This window comes from Tachysurus vachellii, chromosome 1, assembly GCF_030014155.1.
Source record: "Tachysurus vachellii isolate PV-2020 chromosome 1, HZAU_Pvac_v1, whole genome shotgun sequence".
In the NCBI taxonomy this organism is placed as follows: Eukaryota; Metazoa; Chordata; class Actinopteri; order Siluriformes; family Bagridae; genus Tachysurus; species Tachysurus vachellii.
In genome coordinates, this window is record NC_083460.1 from 21,498,811 (window position 1) to 21,521,310 (window position 22,500).

At 41.9% G+C, this 22,500-nt stretch overlaps 1 protein-coding gene across 2 annotated transcripts in view; it reads left to right on the forward strand.

The window, feature by feature from the left end:
* Positions 1 to 22,500, forward strand: part of dagla (diacylglycerol lipase, alpha) — a 68,169-nt gene that overhangs the window by 26,827 nt on the left and 18,842 nt on the right. For both annotated transcript variants that reach the window (XM_060876992.1, XM_060876998.1), the window contains 12 exons: positions 5,730 to 5,817; positions 6,022 to 6,156; positions 6,245 to 6,322; positions 6,413 to 6,537; positions 8,892 to 9,042; positions 10,173 to 10,256; positions 10,560 to 10,637; positions 10,838 to 10,918; positions 11,208 to 11,350; positions 13,435 to 13,503; positions 13,655 to 13,727; positions 13,932 to 14,137. In XM_060876992.1, the coding sequence (XP_060732975.1) occupies positions 5,730 to 5,817; positions 6,022 to 6,156; positions 6,245 to 6,322; positions 6,413 to 6,537; positions 8,892 to 9,042; positions 10,173 to 10,256; positions 10,560 to 10,637; positions 10,838 to 10,918; positions 11,208 to 11,350; positions 13,435 to 13,503; positions 13,655 to 13,727; positions 13,932 to 14,137 (1,311 nt within the window). The remainder of the gene's footprint in view (positions 1 to 5,729; positions 5,818 to 6,021; positions 6,157 to 6,244; positions 6,323 to 6,412; positions 6,538 to 8,891; positions 9,043 to 10,172; positions 10,257 to 10,559; positions 10,638 to 10,837; positions 10,919 to 11,207; positions 11,351 to 13,434; positions 13,504 to 13,654; positions 13,728 to 13,931; positions 14,138 to 22,500) is intronic.

The following is a 22,500-nucleotide window of genomic DNA, read 5'->3' on the forward strand; positions in this document are numbered from 1 at the left end:
AGCGTTTAAGGCCTTTAGGGAGTTTAAGGCCTTAAAGGATTTTCACATACACAAAGTGACCCGCAAGTTACAGAGGGTGGCACCCGCTCCTAACCTAGTGTCTCTAATACAGAAAAGCTTACCAACGTGTTGCACAATATATGTCATGTGAAGTACTCACCTGTCCTGTTTTCCCTAAAATAAACAAAGTCATATCCATAAAGCGAAGAAACACAAGCATCCAGATGCAGAACGAGTGACCCGCAAGTCACATACACAAAGTGACCCCCAAGTCACATACACAAAGTGACCCGCAAGTCACATACACAAAGTGACCGGCAAGTCACATACACAAAGTGACCGGCAAGTCACATACACAAAGTGACCCTCAAGTCACATACACATAGTGACCCACAAGTCACATACACAAAATTTTAGGATGTTGAATGCATGGAATGCATTGGGGTTGTTTACCATGTTGCTATGACAACATGGTAAACTCTGATTCTAGAACTGTGTCCGGACTGTGATGTCACACAGGATAATGGAGATTGACAGGAGATGTCCAATGGTAGGGCTCTGAAAAGATAGATAGTGGAGCAAAGAGAGAGAGAGAGAACAAGAACAAACAATCGCCGCGGTTTTTGAACTGTGACCACAGTTTGACCTCTTTCAAATGTGTCCCAGGTTTGGTGTTGATAGCTCATTTAGTTCTTGAGTTATTGACATTTTAGTAAAGCTGGCTCCTCACAGTCCAAACGTTTTGGGGCCCCTTAAGGACCCTGAATCAATATTTCGACTTTTTTTCGAAGATTATTGACCTTGAGACTCCAGAGAATATTACTGCACTGGATTGGTCTCGACCAGGCGAAAAACCTAGGACTAGTTTGCAAAAGTAGGTTTCGGACAAAATGCACTATAGCGAAAAAATTTAATGGCGGAAATGAAATCGGAGATATAAGTTTTTTAAGTCATGAGCCAAGGATTCCAATGATATATAGCACTTGAGATTTGGACATAGGGTTTAGGGGTTATGGGGACAAACGCGTTGAGGGGTGCAGAAACGCCCCAAATTGTCCGATTCTGCTGAGACCTTGGCCCTGAGTAACTGTGACCAGTACTACCATCTGACCAAGTTTGAGCTCTCTAGGCCTTACGGTTTGGGCTGCACGATCGTTTCTAGGGCGGAATAATAATAATAATAATAATAATAATAATAATAATAATCCTAAAAAAACAATAGGTTTCCAGGGCTTCGCGCTTGAACCCTAATAATTAAAGCTGCAAGCAGCATTTCCCGGGTTCAAGCGTTTAAGGCCTTTAGGGAGTTTAAGGCCTTAAAGGATTTTCACATACACAAAGTGACCCGCAAGTTACAGAGGGTGGCACCCGCTCCTAACCTAGTGTCTCTAATACAGAAAAGCTTACCAACGTGTTGCACAATATATGTCATGTGAAGTACTCACCTGTCCAGTTTTCCCTAAAATAAACAAAGTCATATTCATAAAGCGAAGAAACACAAGCACCCAGATGCAGAATGAGTGACCCGCAAGTCACATACACAAAGTGACCGGCAAGTCACATACACAAAGTGACCCTCAAGTCACATACACAAAGTGACCCTCAAGTCACATACACAAAGTGACCGGCAAGTCACATACACAAAGTGACCCTCAAGTCACATACACAAAGTGACCCTCAAGTTACGTACACAAAGTGACCCGCAAGTCACATACACAAAATAACTAAGAAATTGGGATACATGAACAGTCTGACATACTAAAACCGAATGAACAACAATAGAGCCACAAATTAGCACACATCGTTCTCCTTGTGTTTCTGTCTCTGTTTCTGATTCTAATTCTGATTCTGATTCTGGTTGATTGGTGGATCAACGGGTGATGTCACACAGGATAATGAAGATTGACAGGAGATGTCCAATGGTAGGGATCTGAAAAGATAGATAGTGGAGCAAAGAGAGAGAGAGAGAGAGAACAAGAATAAACAATTGCTGCGGTTTTTGAACTGTGACCTCAGTTTGACCTCTTTCACAGGTGTTTCAAGTTTGGTGTTGATAGCTCATTTAGTTCTTGAGTTATTGACATTTTAGTAAAACTGGCTCCTCACAGTCTGAACGTTTTGGGGCCCCTTAAGGACCCTGAATCAAAATTTTGACTTTTTTTAGAAAATTATTGTCATTGAGACTCCAGAGAATATTATTGCACTGGATTGGTCTTGATCAGGCGAAAAACCTAGGACTAGTTAGCAAAAGTAGGTTTCGGATAAAATGCGCTATAGCGAAAAAATTTAATGGCAGAAATGAAATTGGAGATATACGTTTTTTAAGTCATGAGCCAAGGATTCCAATGATATAAAGCACTTGAGATTTGGACATAGGGGTTTTAGGGGTTTAGGGGTTATGGGGACAAACACGTTTTGGGGCGCTGAAGCTTCGCGCTTGAACCCTAATAATAATAATAATAATAATAATAATAATAATAATAATAATAATAATAATCCTAACGAAAACAATAGGTTTCCAGTGCTTCGCGGCTTGAACCCCTAATAAAACCGGATTAAACTTGAAAGGCGGGACATGTTTACTTCCATGCAATTAAGTCGTTAATTCAGAAAAACAGAGCAAAAAACTTTTTATTCATGGAAAAACTATCTCATAATTTTGAGATAATTAAGTCGTTAATTCAGAAAAACAGAGCAAAAAACTTTTTTTCCTGAAAAATTATCTCATAATTCTGAGATAATTAAGTCGTTAATTCAGAAAAACAGAGTAGAATTTTTTTTACTCAAGTGAAAGCAATACGCTTCCGTAGAATTGCAATTAACTTTTTAATAAAGAAAAACATTCTGGATATTCCTATCATTTACATGGCTTTCTTATATATATATATATATATATATATATATATATATATATATATATATATATATATATATATATATATACACTGTGTGTGTATGTATGAGTTTGTTTAAAATATTTATTGGACAATGACAGTAACAAGTAGTATATGGTGGCGATGACCATGTTTTTTAAGAGGTGCTACCCGGAGTCGTTTGCCTTTAGACAATTCCTGCTCTATGTCTTCTTTATTCTCTGAAAAATTATAGAAACAAAATAAGAAACAAAACTATATATCACTCATTTGTTTATATTGTGCAGTGAACGAGTTAAGATAAATCAGCTACTGCTTAAGTTACATACCTTTAAGCATTAAGAAGTAGTCTTGAAGATGACCCTGAAGAAGTCTTGCTTCCATCGTACCGAATAAACCTGAGTTTGGTAAAACATGTCGTAGTTAAAGTCCTTAATTTCGTTAGTTGATACAACTGCCGTGCACCCGTCATCCAGGTACCTCACGTATGCCAACATTCTGATTCCCAGTGATCAGCAGATTTGTCGTGTAGAAGCGGAAGCTTTTTATTTACCCCAAAACAAAATCCTAATTACAGTGGCAAAAACAAGATGATCTGGAACACGTGTACTAATTTCGATAAACACTGTAAGGTATATAATGTAGTCGAAAACATTGCGAGATTTATTTTTGGAAAGGGCAGGAACTACATTTACCTTCGTGAACATAGTTGCTTTAAAGGTTGCATAGCAACGCTGATGCTGGGTAATATCTCTTCACATTACCGCTTTACTAAAAAAACAAACAAACAACTTAACTATCTTTCAAAAACCATCATTCTGTATGATTTATATGCTGCTTCCCTCATGGAGCCACGGAAGTGAACATTTGTTGGTATTACTATATTTAATTTGTGGAGACACTTTAATGCCTAACGAACGATTTTTAACTGTTTTTATTTTTTGTTATTCAAAGCTTTTTGAGCTTTGTTATTTCAGTTCTTTATTCAAAAGAGGGAGCAAAAGAAATAACACACTTATAATTAAATATATTCCAATATATTGTGTTTTAATCTTATATTAATCTGTTACATAGAAACATACACAATCAAAAATAAAGGTTGTTCCCATAAAGCTCATTCCAGAAAGATCATACTGGTTAATCAGCTACACCAGCCCCGTTTTGCTTGATAACACCATGACTATGCTGGCCACCCATCTATACCAGCACTATACCAGCACTGACCAGCATTATACCAGCACAATACCAGCATGAACCAGTAAAAACCAGCCTGGACCAGCATGGAATTCATGCTGGTTTATGCTGGATTTTTCAGCAGGGACAGAACACACACATACACACTCAGGTACAGAACACATAGACACTCTGGTACTGCACACACACACACACACACACACACACACATACTGTACACACTCAGGTACTGCACACACACACAGGTACAGCACACATACACACTCAGGTACAGAACACATACTCAGGTACAGCAGACACACACACACACACACTCAGGTACTGCACACATACACACTCTGGTACTGCACACACACACATACACACTCAGGTACTGCACACACACACAGGTACAGCACACACACACACAGGTACAGCACACATACACACTCAGGTACAGAACACATACACACTCTGGTACAGCACACACACGCACTCAGGTACAGCAGACACACACACACACACACACACTCAGGTACTGCACACACACATACACACTCAGGTACTGCACACACACACACAAACACGCACACATACACACTCAGGTACTGCACACACACATACACACTCAGGTACTGCACACACACACACACACTCGTGTACAGCACACACCAAACACACACTCAGGTACAGCAGACACACACACACTCAGGTACTACACACACATACATACACACTCAGGTACAGAACACATACACACTCTGGTACTGCACACATACACACTCAGGTACTACACACACACACACACACACACACACACACACACATACACACTCAGGTACTGCACACACACACAGGTACAGCACACATACACACTCAGGTACAGAACACATACACACTCTGGTACTGCACACACACAGGTACAGCACGCATACACACTCAGGTACAGAACACACACACATGCGCACTCAGGTACAGAACACATACACACTCAGGTACACCACACAGACACACACACACACACACACTTAGGTACAGCAGACACACACAAACACACTCAGGTACAGCACACACACTCAGGTACAGCACACACCACACACACACACTATTTGGTGGACAGATGTGATGCTCTCTGATCAGAGAAAGGTCATGCCATTAGTACAGGAGTGTGTTTGTTTTTGTGCAGCACTTTTACTACAGATCAGAATCTCAGACCAGAGTGTGTGTGGGAGTGGGGGATGGGTCACTATTCCCTCAGGAGTGTGTGGAAGTTGGATTTAAAACAATCCTGTAAAATACATCACACACTCTCAGGTAACTAATGGAGCAGGTGTGGTCCCCTCCTGACCTTGTGACCCGGTGTGGGTTTTCTCCAGCGCCTGTAGAACCATCCACTAGCTGGAGGTGTGTGACAGAGTTGTGATGAGGATTTATAGCATGTTCTGGCAGTGCATGTCTCCAGACAATAGCACACAGCAGTGCAATACAAAGACTCTACACAAACTGAGCACTCCTTTACTCCAGCAGCTAACACTGCATTAGTATTGAATCCAGTGATTAGAAATGTAACTGAAGTGTAAACATTTAAAGAGATCTGACAAGTATATGGATGATACATTTATATCTGGAATCTTTTTTTTTTCTGTCCTTTCCTTTCCTTTTCCTGTCCTTTGTCCTTCTCAGACACAGATTAGAGGAGGGTCAAGCCAGCAGCTGGAGCAGGAGACTGAGATTCTTTATGTGCTGCACCAGAGCTAAAGACACACAGTCTGTAAGTACACACACACATGCGCACACACACACACACACACACACACACACACAATGTTTGTTGTGTGTTGGGAAGATCTGGTGATGATCATGTGATCCAAAGCTTTCTGTGCAGCGAACTTGTGTGTATAATTGATCTTGTGTGGTTTGATGAGATCATGAGTAAATTGAAGCAGAAGTACAAGGCTGTGTTGTGCTTTCTCAGGACGCCTACTCGGAGGTGGCGAGCCTCTTCGCAGAGTTCTTCAGGGATCTGGACATTGTACCCAGTGACATCATCGCTGGCCTGGTGCTGCTCAGACAGAGACAGAGAGCCAAGAGATCTGCTATCTTAGACCAGGTATGAAGCAGAGTCAACAAAGTTCATACGCTAAATTCATGAGAAGTGAAAAGCAGTTTTATTTAATGTGTGTGTTTGTGTTCCTTAGCCAAACAATGATATTTTAGCTTTCCTGTCCGGGGTGCCAGTAACACGCGGTACACGCTACCTGGACCTCAAAAACTTGGTGTGTATGTGTGTGTAGGGAAATCTTTTGTGAAATGTGTGCACGTGTATGTGTGTGTAATCTCTTACTCAATGCATCACTGTCATGCAGACGGAGATGGCCATGTATAAGGAGGTGTGTTATTACATGCTGTTTGCCATGGCGGCCTACGGCTGGCCCATGTACCTACTGAGGAATGCAACCTGCGGCATCTGCAGGCTCCTCAGCTCCTGCACGTAAGAACCACGTAGTCCATCAAAAGACCAGAAACCATTACACAAATTCCACAAGTGCATTCATTGCTTTAACTGTGGCATATAAATGGGAACAGACACTTTCACTCTGTCTCTTGCTTTCTCTCTCTTTCTCTCTTACTTTTTCTTTCTATCACTTTACATGATATTATGGAGAATGTAAAGGTGGGCTCTTTAAATATTAATGGAGGGAGGAATAACCATAAAAGGGCATTGATTTCAGAATATTATTCAGAATATTATTCATTTGAAAAATAAGCGTTAATTTTTTTTTACAAGAAACATACTTTGATCATAATAATGAAGTAGACTGGAAGAGATGGTGGAACAAATTTGAGCGCAGGGTAACAGGTTTTTTTTTTCAAAATGTTTGCAAGAAGTATTACTTGCATTTTAATGTTAATTTACTACAAGATGAAGTGTTTTGTGATCAATTTTGTAGCTTGTGGGAAATTTGGCGAATAAAACACTGATAGCTTTGAAAACTTGACTGGGAAATGTGGAAAGAACAGAGAAAGGTTTTTTGTCAAAAATTTGCATTACAGTGTGGTTTAAAAAAGATTAGTGAGATGGAAACTATGATTGATGGTAATGATGGCTGTTTAAACAAGGAGATAAAAAGAGAAAGGTTTTAGCTGAAATCCCTATTGAAAGAGAGTGTAAAGGGCACTTTAATTAGAGCCAGAATATCATAAGTGAAATAAATGGATGCTCCAACTACGTATTTCTTCAGTCTTGAAGAAAACCTCCATCGGGAAAATTGGACTATAACCTCAGATCCTGAGGAAATGAGGAGGATGGTGACTGACATTTATGTTGACCTGTTTGGACCCACTCACTTTGAACCTAAAAAAAATGGACCAACTTTTAAATGGACTTCCCAAACTGGAATCTGAGGACAGGAAGAAATTCTGGTGTGTAATTTGTAATTTGTGAATGTTTTGAGAGAGGCACACTACCCAATAGTTGTCAGCAGGCTCTTCTCTCAAGCCTGCCAAACAAATGAAGACATGGGGTTGCTGAAGAATCGTTAATGCGTAATATGTGATAGAGCCTCTGTTGTGTAAATTATAAAAGGAATGGAAAGGCTTTTCTATACCAGGTGAATGTACAGTACAGGGTCACGCTGTACGCTATTGGCCTATGCCAATGATGTTACAGTTTTTATTACGGAGCAGGAGGATATCCAAATGCTCTGTTTCAGTTTACCTGAATATGAAAAAGCCTCTGCAAGAGTTAAAAGGGATTTGTTGTTGGTACCTGGGATGATGGAAGGCCACCCAAACTTCCAGTGTGTTCAACAAGGTGTGATCTCTTTTAAAGCAAGTAGAAGGGTTCAGTTATGACAAACAGCTATTTCTCCTGAACCTAAATGAACTGAATCTAAGGCACTTGACTTAATTCTATTGTTCCATGTTAGGAGTGTGACACATTACCTGGAGCCTGCAGGAAGGCATTGGGATTCCGCCTTTACAGGGCTAGGAGAGTGGCTCCAGTTTTCCAATCAGAGGAAGATGACCAAGAAGACCCCAGAGTTGGCGACGTTTAAGGATATAACAAAAAAAGCATTATATATCACTTGTGTGAAAGTATCTCATCGGGCTGTGCTTGGAAGAATAAAGGTTTGGAGGTGGTCATAACAAGTTTGGTTCAGTCTTCAGAGGATGCTGAAGGTCTCTGTACAAGCCTCCGAACGAGAAACGTACATCGGAATTACAGTGGAGACTTAACAATGGTGCTATAGCTACAAACAGAAACACCTGAATCCACCTGTGGGGAGGGATTGTCCTTTTTATGTGGCTAAAGAGATGGTTTACTATCCAATGTGTGAGACCGAGAGGTCTGTTTCGTTTTTTTAGAGAGCTGCTTTGATATTTCTCTCACAAATGCTACAATAGTGGCCCTAAATATAGATATCATGAAAGGAGGACAATTTGTTTATTGAATTTTCTGTTGGTTTCAGCGAAAATGGCCATTTTGAGGACTCGAGATGTTAGAGACTGGTTCAGTTGATGCAGAGAGGGTGTTTAAAGGGATGGTGGCTGCATGGATTAAAATTGAGTATGCTTATTTTAACTTGGCCAACAATATTCAAGGGTTTTCTGATGTATGGACTGTGGTCGAAGCATTGTGTGAAGTTGTGGGTGACAAATTGTTGGTTTTAAAATTTTCTATTTTTATTTCATGTAATTCAGGCAAATGAATCTATTTATGTAATTATGTGAATAATTGGGTAAATTGGTTGTTGTAGAAAGATTTGATAAACCTCTCTCTCTCTCTCTCTCTCTCTCTCTCTCTCTATCCATCTCTCTCTATCTGTCTCTCTCTCTCGTTAGCTGCACGTCCGGCTCCAGGTCTCGTCTCTCTCAGTCTGTAACAGTAGAGGAGGATAACTGTTGCGGCTGTAACGTCCTCGCGATCCGGCGCCAGTTTTTGGATCGAGACCTTAAACAGGTTCAGATCGTCTACACGTCCTGCCACGATGCGGTGAGAGAACCCTAAGTGCACCTGAGCTCACACACTCTACACACTCGTGTCCCACATCGCACTCTGTACAGCTATACAACAAATCCTGCGATCATGGCATTCATCTCTCTATTAAAATACTTGACAAATGTGAATTTATGAATTAAAATACTTGAGAAATGACAAATTTTATTCATCTCCTAGAAAGTTTTTTGGTAGCCCTCTTCTTTCCTCCCAAAGGCCACGTTTACCCTGCAGGTAAAAGTGACCCAAATCTGATTTTTTTGGGGTCAAGTGACCAGGTCAGACTTCTTCAGGAGTAGTGTGAACACTCAAATCTAGCCCAGATCTGATTTTTTCAAATCAGATTCAGACCACTGCCATACTGCATGTGGTCCTGAATCAGACCCAAATCTGATTTTTTCCAATGTGGCCGCAGTGTGAACAACCAAGGCGGATTTGATGCGACTTTTACATCAATCTACATTGACATTCGTCACAATTATGCGCCGGTGAGTACGCACACAAACGTGACTACGCCTACAAAATGGATCAAATAATCAAAAGTTGCCCTCGACATCCGAAAATTTTCAAAACAGTGTCTCTGTGCTGCCATTACACAAACATTTAGAAAGAAAAGCGAAAATGCTTACTTCCTCCATAACCTAGCCAACTTTAGTGCTGCGTGTGACGTCATTGTTATTGTTCGTTTGCGCATGCGGGTCAGTTCGAAACAGCAAACAGTTCACGCTGGTATCTGATATAGGCCACATTTTAAAAGGTAATGTGAACAGCCAAACAAAAAAAATCAGATCTGAGCAAAATATCCGAATTGAGCATTAAGACTTGCAGTGTGAACGTGGCCATATAATCAGTGTGAGTGAGTAATGATGCTGTTACTTTATGACTCTCAGCCTGTTTCACAGCACAGTGAGGAATCATGTAGATGCTGAACACCAGCCACAGGATGGGTGAGGTGGGCTTTCCCACCATCCCACTACACATATCTGGACAGCGAGTGACATCATGCTGATGCTGTTTTGACATGTTTCATTTTCATTTTTGTTGTGTTCCTCATGTTGTGTTGAGGTCAAGCTCCTCTCAGAAATGCGAACAATGAAGCTGATGTAATAACCTGATTGTTATTTTAGGTTTATGAGACGCCTTTCTATGTAGCAGTAGATCACGGCAAGAAGAAAGTTGTCATCAGTATCAGAGGAACGCTGTCACCTAAAGTAAGCTCTCTGTCTGTCTTTCTCGCTCTATCTCCCTCTCTCTCTCTCTCTCTCTGACACACGAACACACTCTTGCGAGGAGGACTGCACATCCAAAAACCCCAAAAAATTGTTATGGTACAGGCGCTGGGCAACAAACAATCAATGGAAAAACAACAGAAGAAGCTCGCACACTGATGTCAGTGTGCGGGCTTCTTCTGTTGTTTTTACACAAACACACTCTCACACACTCACACCAGACATTTTAAAAAATGACCCATTGATATCTTCCATCTTTATTTTTTTTCCCTTTCTCTCTGTCAGGATGCTCTGACTGATCTGACTGGAGATTCTGAGCGGTTGCCTGTGGAGGAACATCACGGTGTCTGGCTTGGGCATAAGGTACACACGCCTACACACACACAAGCGCACAAATACGTACAAATACACACTAGGCACACAAGGTTTCCTGTAACAGGCAAAGATGTACCTTTAGCCTTATGAAAGAAATATGCTAACCTCTCTCGCTCTCTCTCTTTCTCTCTCTCTCTCTCTCACCCTCTCTCTCACTCTCTCTCTCTCTCTCACCCCCCCTTCTGTAGGGGATGGTTTACTCAGCAGAGTACATTAAGAAGAAACTGGAGCAGGAGATGATTCTGTCTCAAGCATTTGGCAGAGATTTGGTATGTTTGAATAAAATTAATTTTTGTATTTTTATTTTTACATTTTTTTTACAATCTGTTAATGAATTGCTATTTGAGAACACAAACTGTAACCTTCACAACCGTATCAGACTGTTTTTTTTTAATATTCATTTTAAAAATCTGGATTATTTCTCATAATGATTCAGTAGTCAGCTCTTTGTAGTCTCAGGGAACACGGCAGAGTCACAAAATAAAGCTAGAAATCGAATAAGATTCCACACACCAGGTGATGAACCTGTGACTCGTCATTGTTCTGTTTCTTCCTCAGAGTAAAGGAACGATGCACTACGGCCTGGTGATTGTGGGTCACTCTCTAGGTGCTGGCACTGCTGCCATCCTGTCCTTCCTGCTCCGTCCTCAGTATCCCACACTGCGCTGCTACGCTTACTCTCCTCCTGGAGGCCTGCTCAGGTCAGACAGCATCTTATTTACACACGTGGACAAAATTGTTGGTACCCTTCGGTCAATGAAAGAAAAACTCACAAAGGTCACAGAAAAATCTTTAATCTGACAAAAGTAATAATAAAAATTCTATGAATGTTAACCAATGAAAGTCAGACATTGCTTTTCAACCATGCTTCTACGGAATTATTTAAAAAAATAAACTCATGGAACAGGCCTAGACAAAAATGATGGTACCCCTAGAAAATAATGTGACCAAAGGGACATGTTAATTCAAGGTGTGTCCACTAATTAGCATCACAGGTGTCTACAATCTTGTAATCAGTCAGTGGGCCTATATACTATATAGGGCTCCAGGTAGTCACTGGGTTGTCTGGTGACATGGTGTGTACCACACTCAACATGGACCAGAGGAAGCGAAGGAAAGAGTTGTCTCAGGAGATTAGAAAGAAAATTATAGACAAGCATGATAAAGGTAAAGGCTATAAGACCATCTTCAGATATTATTCAGAAATTTAAGATCCATGGAACTGTAGCCAACCTCCCTGGATGTGGCCGCAGGAGGAAAATTGATGACAAATCAAAGAGACGGATAATCCGAATGGTAACAAAAGAGCCCAGAAAGACTTCTAAAGAGATCCAAGGTGAACTTCATGCTCAAGGAACATCAGTGTCAGATCGCACCCTCCGTCATTGTTTGAGCCAAAGTGGACTACATGGGAGACGATCATTGTTGAAAACAAATCATAAAAAAGCTAGACTGGAATATGCCAAACTACATGTTGACAAGCCACAAAGCTTCTGGGAGAATGTCCTAGGGACAGAGGAGACAAAAATGAAACTTTTTCCAAGGCACATCAGCTCTATGTTCACAGACGGAAAAATAAAGTATATCAAGAAAAGAACACTGTTCCTACTGTGAAACATGGAGGAGGCTCTGTTATGTTCTGGGGCTGCTTTGCTGCATCTGGCACAGGGTTTCTTGAATCTGTGCAGGGTACAATGAAATCTGAAGACTATCAAGGGATTCTAGTGAGAAATGTGCTGGCCAGTGTCAGAAAGCTTGGTCTCAGTCGCAGGTCATGGGTCTTACAACAGGACAATGACCTAAAACACACAGCTAAACACCCAAGAATGGCTAAGAGGAAAACATTGGACTATTCTAAAATGGCCTTCTACGAGCCTTGACCTCAATCTTATTGAGCATCTTTGAAAGGAGCTGAAACATGTCGTCTGGAAAAGACACCCTTCAAACTAGAAACAACTGGAGCAGTTTGCTCATGAGGAGTGGGCCAAAATACCTGCTGAGAGGTGCAGAAGTCTCATTGACAGTTACAGGAATCGTCTGATTGAAGTGATTGCCTCAAAAGGTTGTGCAACAAAATATTAAGTAAGGGGTACCATCATTTTTGTCTAGGCCTGTTCCATGAGTTTATTTTTTTAAATAATTCCGTTGAAGCATGGTTGAAAAGCAATGTCTGAATTTCATTGGTTAACATTCGTAGAATTTTTATTTATTATTACTTTTGTCAGATTAAAGTTTTTTTCTGTGACCATTGTGAGTTTTTCTTTCATTGACATCAACGACAGAAAGACTCAGTATTGACTTCACACGTGGGTACGATTGTTCTTAACAGAGTTCAGAGGATGGAAACAATACAGTATGAGCACAAACATAAGTCTGAGAGAGATAAAATACACAAATACAGAATAAATTGACATTTCTAACAATAAAGCCAAGCAAAATAATCCTGAAAATAATGCAAAGAAGTTTCAGATTCGTCTTAAATACATTTATATAATGGTTCCACAGGTATGAATAGATCAGCGTCAGTTGATGAGCAGAAAATCTGCTGTAATAACGAGGTTAAGTTCTGATGTGGTAGTTTAGTGGTTAAAATGTTGGACTACTGATCACAAGGTCATGAGTTTGAATCCTAGGTCCACCACTGTGCCACTGCTGGGCCCCTGAACAAGGCCCTTAATCCTCAACCACTCAGTTGTATAAGTTTTTAATAAAAAACGGCAGTAACTCTTAATAAAGGTGACTGCTAGATGCCGTAAATGTAACTGTAAATGTTTTTCTGCTGCAGTGAGGATGCGATGGAGTACTCCAAAGAGTTCGTCACCTCAGTGGTGCTGGGGAAAGATCTCGTGCCCAGGTGAGTTCTGCACAATGCCTGTGTGTTGTTTGTGTGTTGTGTGTGTGGTGTGGTGTGGTGTGGTGTGTGTGTGGGTGGGTGGTGTTTGTGTTTGTGTGTATGTGTGTTTTGTGAATGGCCGACTAAGCATCTGTGATTTGTGTGTTCTCAGGATCGGCCTCTCACAGCTTGAGGTTTTCCGTCGTCACCTGCTAGAGGTCCTGCAGAAAAGCGATAAGCCAAAGGTTATCACACACACACACACACACACACACACACACACACACACACAAAGAACACAATTGTACACTAAGTACATGCACCTGAATAAATCAGCACTTTTCTCTTCTAGTACTTCATTCTAAACCCCATGACTTACTGGAGAACAACTTACATTGCTGCTGTCTCTCCTCCCACTGACGCTTTCTCTCTCTCTCTCTCACTCTCAGTGGAGGATCATCATCGGAGGCACAAAGTGTATTCCTAAGACAGAGCTTCCTTTAGAGGATGATCCTCCGTCCCAGGGCGTGACTCCGTCCACCTCCCGACTGTGTCTCCATCCCAGTGACCTGAGCATCGCCCTCTCTGCATCCACGCCGCTCTACCTGCCTGGACGCATCATCCACGTCGTGCACAACCACCCACCTGAGACGTGGTAGGTGCTGTTTCAGTTCTTCACATCACCTCTGAGTGGCTCTCATGAGCACATGAAGTTTACTCGCTTAGACTCTGAGGTTTGAAGCTGTGTTTTCATTACCCTCCAGAGACACAAAGCTCAGGGTGGATTATAGAAATCTATTACATATTCAAGCAAACTCTCATCTGAGCTCCATTATTATTATTAGGGTTCAAGCGCGAAGCGCTGGAAACCTATTGCTTTTGTTAGGATTTTTATTATTATTATTATTATTATTATTATTATTATTATTATTATTATTATTATTATTATTATAATTATTATTCCGCCCTAGAAACGATCGTGCAGCCCAAACCGTAAGGCCTAGAGAGCTCAACTTGGTCAGATGGTAGTACTGGTCACAGTTACTCAGGGCCAAGGTCTCAGCGGAATCGGACAATTTGGGGCGATTCAGCGCCCCTCAACGCGTTTGTCCCCATAACCCCTAAACCCCTAAAACCCCTATGTCCAAATCTCAAGTGCTTTATATCATTGGAATCCTTGGCTCATGACTTAAAAAACGTATATCTCCGATTTCATTTCCGCCATTAAATTTTTTCGCTATAGCGCATTTTATCCGAAACCTACTTTTGCTAACTAGTCCTAGGTTTTTCGCCTGATCAAGACCAATCCAGTGCAGTAGTATTCTCAATGACAATAATTTTCGTAAAAAAGTCAAAATTTTGATTCAGGGTCCTTAAGGGGTCCCAAAACGTTTGCACTGTGAGGAGCCAGTTTTACTAAAATGTCAATAACTCAAGAACTAAATGAGCTATCAACACCAAACCTGGGACACGTGTGAAAGAGGTCAAACTAAGGTCACATTTCAAAAACCGTGGCGATTGTTTGTTCTTGTTCTCTCTCTCTCTCTCTCTTTGCTCCACTATCTATCTTTTCAGATCCCTACCATTGGACATCTCCTGTCAATCTTCATTATCCTGTGTGACATCACAGTCCGAACACAGTTCTAGAATCAGAGTTTACCATGTTGTCATAGCAACATGGTAAACAACCCCAATGCATTCCATGCATTCAACATCCTAAAATTTTGTGTATGTGACTTGCGGGTCACTATGTGTATGTGACTTGCCGGTCACTTTGTGTATGTGACTTGCCGGTCACTTTGTGTATGTGACTTGCCGGTCACTTTGTGTATGTGACTTGAGGGTCACTTTGTGTATGGGACTTGCGGGTCACTCGTTCTGCATCTGGGTGCTTGTGTTTCTTCGCTTTATGGATATGACTTTGTTTATTTTAGGGAAAACCGGACAGGTGAGTACTTCACATGACATATATTGTGCAACACGTTGGTAAGCTTTTCTGTATTAGAGACACTAGGTTAGGAGCGGGTGCCACCCTCTGTAACTTGCAGGTCACTTTGTGTATCTGAAAATCCCTTAAGGCCTTAAACTCCCTAAAGGCCTTAAACGCTTGAACCCGGGAAATACTGCTTGCAGCTTTAATTAATATTATTAGGGTTCAAGCGCGAAGCGCTGGAAACCTATTGTTTTTGTTAGGATTTTTATTATTATTATTATTATTATTATTATTATTAGGGTTCAAGCGTGAAGCACTGGAAACCTATTGTTTTTGTTAGGATTTTTATTATTATTATTATTATTATTATTAGGGTTCAAGCGTGAAGCACTGGAAACCTATTGTTTTTGTTAGGATTATTATTATCATTATTATTATTATTATTATTATTATTTTTCCGCCCTAGAAATGATCGTGCAGCCCAAACCGTAAGGCCTAGAGAGCTCAAACTTGGTCAGATGGTAGTACTGGTCACAGTTACTCAGGGCCAAAATCTCAGCGGAATCAGACAATTTGGGGCGCTTCAGCGCCCCAAAACGTGTTTGTCCCCATAACCCCTAAACCCCTAAAACCCCTATGTCCAAATCTCAAGTGCTTCATATCATTGGAATCCTTGGCTCATGACTTAAAAAACGTATATCTCCGATTTCATTTCCGCCATTAAATTTTTTCGCTATAGCGCATTTTATCCGAAACCTACTTTTGCTAACTAGTCCTAGGTTTTTCGCCTGATCAAGACCAATCCAGTGCAGTAATATTCTCTGGAGTCTCAAAGACAATCATTTTCGAAAAAAAGCCGAAATTTTGATTCAGGGTCCTTAAGGGGCCCCAAAAAGTTTGCACTGTGAGGAGCCAGTTTTACTAAAATGTCAATAACTCAAGAATTAAATGAGCTATCAACACCAACCTTGGGACACATGTGAAAGAGGTCAAACTGAGGTCACAGTTCAAAAACCGTGGCGATTGGCCACTTCGTGGCGCTATAACGGAAAAATCACTGAAAACAGCCATTTTTTAAAAAAAAGCCCTCTAGCGCCCCCAACAGTCCAAAAACCCAATTTTGTGCTGACTTGTAAGGCAAAGATTCTGATTCTGGTTCTGACTCGGAGTGGGTGGGGCTTGTCTTGAAATGGGCGGGGCTTTAACCTGTAATAATTCATTTGTAATATTTATAACACTAGCGTACTACCTTTATGTTTTTATGAAATACAGCAAAAACGTGTCAGACACACAGTGTCTGGTTACTGGTTAGAGACAGCTGAAGGTTTAAAAAAGAAAAAAAACTCCGACAGGCAGAGACGCAATGCAAGTCGCATTCTACCAAGCAAGCACCACGTCTGAACGAACCCACGTTATTAAGTACGTATTATTAACGTTACAACCCGAAGTAAAAAGCTGAAGAAACCCTAAATGTTAACGGAAAAGACCCGCGAACCCGAGTGACTGAGGGAGAGACAGAGAGCTGTTCTGTGTGTGACTGTGAGTGAGCAGAGCGAGACACAGCAACACAATACATCTGTATGTGTGTAGGGGAGGGGCGCTGTGACTAGCCTATCACTGTAGGGGAGGGGCGCTGTGACTAGCCTATCACTGTAGGGGAGGGGCGCTGTGACTAGCCTATCACTGTAGGGGAGGGGCGCTGTGACTAGCCTATCACTGTAGGGGAGGGGCGCTGTGACTAGCATATCGCTGTAGGGGAGGGGCGCTGTGACTAGCCTATCGCTGTAGGGGAGGGGCGCTGTGACTAGCCTGTCACTGTAGGGGAGGGGCGCTGTGACTAGCCTATCACAGAACGCTGACACAATCAGCTAGCCAATGATGATTTTCATACAATTGGAGCACAGATATTGACTTGTATTACTCGTATAATACTCGTACTTGGCAGAAGTGCTTTATCCGTGCCGGATACTCGTTTCAGCCGAGTATCCGGCTCATCTCTGATGGATATGACTGTTTATTTTAGGGAAAACTGGACGGGTGAGTACTTCACATGACATATGTTGTGGCACCCTCTGTAGCATGACATATGTAGCATGACATGACATATATTGTCATGTCAATCCAAAGGCCTTAAACGCTTGAACCCGGGAAATGCTGCTTGCAGCTTTAATTATTATTATTATTATTATTATTATTATTATTATTATTATTATTATTATTATTCCGCCCTAGAAACGATCGTGCAGCCCAAACCGTAAGGCCTAGAGAGCTCAAACTTGGTCAGATGGTAGTACTGGTCACAGTTACTCAGGGCCAAAATCTCAGTGGAATCGGACAATTTGGGGCGCTTCAGCGCCCCTCAACGCATTTGTGCCCATAACTCCTAAACCGTATGTCCAAATCTCAAGTGCTTTATATCATTGGAATCCTTGGCTCATGACTTAAAAACCGTATAGCTCCGATTTCATTTCCGCCATCAAATGTTTTCGTTATAGTGCATTTTATCCGAAACCTACTTTTGCTAACTAGTCCTAGGTTTTTCGCCTGATCGAGACCAATCCAGTGCAGTAATATTCTCTGGAGTCTCAATGTCAATAATTTTGGAAAGAAAAGTCGAAATTTTGATTCAGGGTCCTTAAGGGGCCCCAAAACTTTTGAACTGGGAGGAGCCAGTTTTACTAAAATGGCAATAACTCAAGAACTAAATGAGCTATCAACACCAAACTTGGGACTCATTTGAAAGAGGTCAAACTGAGGTCACAGTTCAAAAACCGTGGCGATTGGCCACTTGGTGGTGCTATAACGGAAGAATCACTAAAAACAGCTCTTTTTTAAAAAAAGCCCTCTAGCGCCACCAACAGTCCAAAAACCCAATTTTGTGCTGACTCGTAAGGCAAAGTCTCAGAATCAGAATCAGAATCAGAAAGGTCTTTATTGCCAAGTATGTTTTCACATACGAGGAACACACACACACTTACACACACATTTACACACACACTCACTCACACTCGCACACTCACATACTCACTCGCACGCTCAGTGAACGTGATAACTGAATAAAAGACAAAACAGAGACGTTTTGCTTCGCACGAGGATTGTAGATTATTTTGGGGAAAACTGGACAGGTGAGTACTTCACATGACATATATTGTGCAACACGTTGGTAAGCTTTTCTGTATTAGAGACACTAGGATAGGAGCGTGTGCCACCCTCTGTAACTTGCGGGTCACTTTGTGTATGTGAAAATCCTTTAAGGCCTTAAACTCCCTAAAGGCCTTAAACGCTTGAGCCCGGGAAATGCTGCTTGCAGCTTTAATTATTAGGGTTCAAGCGCGAAGCCCTGGAAACCTATTGTTTTTGTTAGGATTTTTATTATTATTATTATTAGGGGTCAAGCCCCGAAGGGGCGTAGACACCTATTGTTATCGTTAGTTTTCTTATTATTATTATTAGGGGTCAAGCCCCGAAGGGGCGTAGACACCTATTGTTATCGTTAGTTTTCTTCTTATTATTATTATTCTTCCGTCTTCCGCCATTGAAGTCAATGGCAGCCCATAGAACCGTACGTAGGAAAGTTATGAAATTTGGCACACATGTAGAGGCCAGTCTTAGATTACTGTAGCAACTTTGGTGTGTCTAGCTCAAACCGTCTAGCGCCAGGACCCGGGAAATGCTGCTTGCAGCTTTAATTAGGGGTCAAGCCCCGAAGGGGCGTAGACACCTATTGTTATCGTTAGTTTTCTTCTTCTTCTTCTTCTTCTTCTTCTTCTTCTTATTATTATTATTATTAGGGGTCAAGCCCCAAAGGGGCGTAGACACCTATTGTTATCGTTAGTTTTCTTATTAGGGGTCAAGCCCCGAAGGGGCGTAGACACCTATTGTTATCGTTAGTTTTCTTCTTCTTATTATTATTATTAATATTAGGGGTCAAGCCCCGAAGGGGCGTAGACACCTATTGTTATCGTTAGTTTTCTTATTATTATTAGGGGTCAAGCCCAGAAGGAGCGTAGACACCTATTGTTATCGTTAGTTTTCTTATTAGGGGTCAAGCCCCGAAGGGGCGTAGACACCTATTGTTATCGTTAGTTTTCTTCTTCTTCTTCTTCTTCTTCTTCTTATTATTATTATTAGGGGTCAAGCCCCAAAGGGGCGTAGACACCTATTGTTATCGTTAGTTTTCTTATTAGGGGTCAAGCCCCGAAGGGGCGTAGACACCTATTGTTATCGTTAGTTTTCTTATTATTATTATTATTATTAATATTCGGGGTCAAGCCCCGAAGGGGCGTAGACACCTATTGTTATCGTTAGTTTTCTTATTATTATTAGGGGTCAAGCCCCGAAGGGGCGTAGACACCTATTGTTATCGTTAGTTTTCTTATTATTATTAGGGGTCAAGCCCCGAAGGGGCATAGACACCAATTGTTATCGTTAGTTTTCTTCTTCTTCTTATTATTATTATTAGGGGTCAAGCCCCGAAGGGGCGTAGACACCTATTGTTATCGTTAGTTTTCTTATTATTTAGGGGTCAAGCCCCGAAGGGGCATAGACACCTATTGTTATCATTAGTTTTCTTCTTCTTCTTCTTCTTCTTCTTATTATTATTATTATTGGGGGGCACGGTGGCTTAGTGGTTAGCACGTTCGCCTCACACCTCCAGGGTCGGGGTTCGATTCCCGCCTCCACCTTGTGTGTGTGGAGTTTGCATGTTCTCCCCGTGCCTCGGGGGTTTCCTCCGGGTACTCCGGTTTCCTCCCCCGGTCCAAAGACATGCATGGTAGGTTGATTGGCATCTCTGGAAAATTGTCCGTAGTGTGTGATTGTGTGAGTGAATGAGAGTGTGTGTGTGCCCTGTGATGGGTTGGCACTCCGTCCAGGGTGTATCCTGCCTTGATGTCCGATGACGCCTGAGATAGGCACAGGCTCCCCGTGACCCGAGGTAGTTCGGATAAGCGGTAGAAGATGAATGAATGAATGAATGAATGAATTATTATTATTATTATTATTCTTCCGTCCGTCATTGAAGTCAATGGCAGCCCATAGAACCGTACGTAGGAAAGTTATGAAATTTGGCACACATGTAGAGGCCAGTCTTAGAAGTTACTGTAGCAACTTTGGTGTGTCTAGCTCAAACCCTCTAGCGCCACCAACAGTCCAAAAACCCAATGTTGTGCTGTATCGTAAGGCCTAGAGGCAAAATTCTTGCAGAATCAGAACCAGAATCAGAAAGGTCTTTATGAGGGACACACACTTACACACACATTTACACACACATTTACACACACACACTTACTCACACTCTCACACACAGACACACACACACACACACACACACCCTCTCACACACACACAGACACACACAGACACTCACACTCACACTGACACACACACTCACACAGACGAGGAACACACACTTACACACACATTTACACACACACTCGCACACTCACATACTCACACACACATACACTTACACACACACTCGCACACTCACATACTCAGACACACACATACACTTACACACACTCTCGCACACACACACACTCTCGCACACACACACTCTCACACACACGCACTCTCGCACACACGCACTCTCGCACACACGCACTCACACACACACGCACTCTCGCACTCTCGCACTCACACAGACGCACTCACACAGACGCACTCACACACGCACTCACACGCACTCACACGCACTCACACGCACTCACACACGCACACAGACACAGACACGCACACAGACACACACACAGACACACACACGCACACAGACACTCACACACAGAGACACTCACACACACAGACACTCACACAGACACAGACACTCACACAGACGAGGAACACACACACACACACACACACTTTCACACACACACACAGACGCACTCACACACACACACACGCACTCTCACCCACACACGCACTCTCACCCACACACGCACTCACACACACACACTCTCATACACACACTCTCACACACACACAGACGCACTCTCACACACGCACTCACAGACACACAGACACACACACACATGCACACTCACACAGACACACTCACACACACACTTTATTGCCAAGTATGTTTTCTCATACGAGGAACACACACACACACATTTACACACACACACACTCATTCACACTCGCACACTTACTCACACTCGCACACTCACATACTCACTCGCACACTCACACTCACATACACACACTCACAGTTACACACTCACTCACACTCACTCACACTCGCACACACTCACACTTACACACACTCACACTCGCACACTTACTCACACTCACACTTACACACACACTCACACACTTATACACACACTCACACACTCACACTTACACACACACTCACACACACACTCACACTTACACACACTCACACCTACACACACTTACACACACACATTTTGAATTTTCACGTTAAGTTCAGTATTTTACCAATACAATGCCATATCGCTACGAAACTTGGTATGGTTCATCAGCGACATGTTCTGAGCGCATCTGATCGGCTTGACCCCGGTATCGCTGCTTGCAGCTATATTTAGGGGTCAAGCCCCGAAGGGGCGTAGACACCTATTGTTATCGTTAGTTTTCTTCTTCTTCTTCTTCTTCTTCTTCTTCTTCTTCTTCTTCTTCTTCTTCTTCTTCTTATTATTCTTATTATTATTATTATTCTTATTCTTCCGTCCGTCAATGAAGTCAATGGCAGCCCATAGAACCGTACGTAGGAAAGTTATGAAATTTGGCACACATGTAGAGGCCAGTCTTAGAAGTTACTGTAGCAACTTTGGTGTGTCTAGCTCAAACCGTCTAGCGCCACCGGTCCAAAAACCCAATTTTGTGCTGACTCGTAAGGCCTGAAGGCAAAATTCTTGCAACATCAGAATCAGAATCAGAATCAGAAAGGTCTTTTTTGGCAAGTATGTTTTCACATACGAGGAACACACACACTTACACACACACTCACTCACACTTGCACACTTACTCACACTCGCACACATACTCACTCGCACACTCACATACACACACACTCACATACACACTCACACTCACATACACACACTCACAGTTACACACTC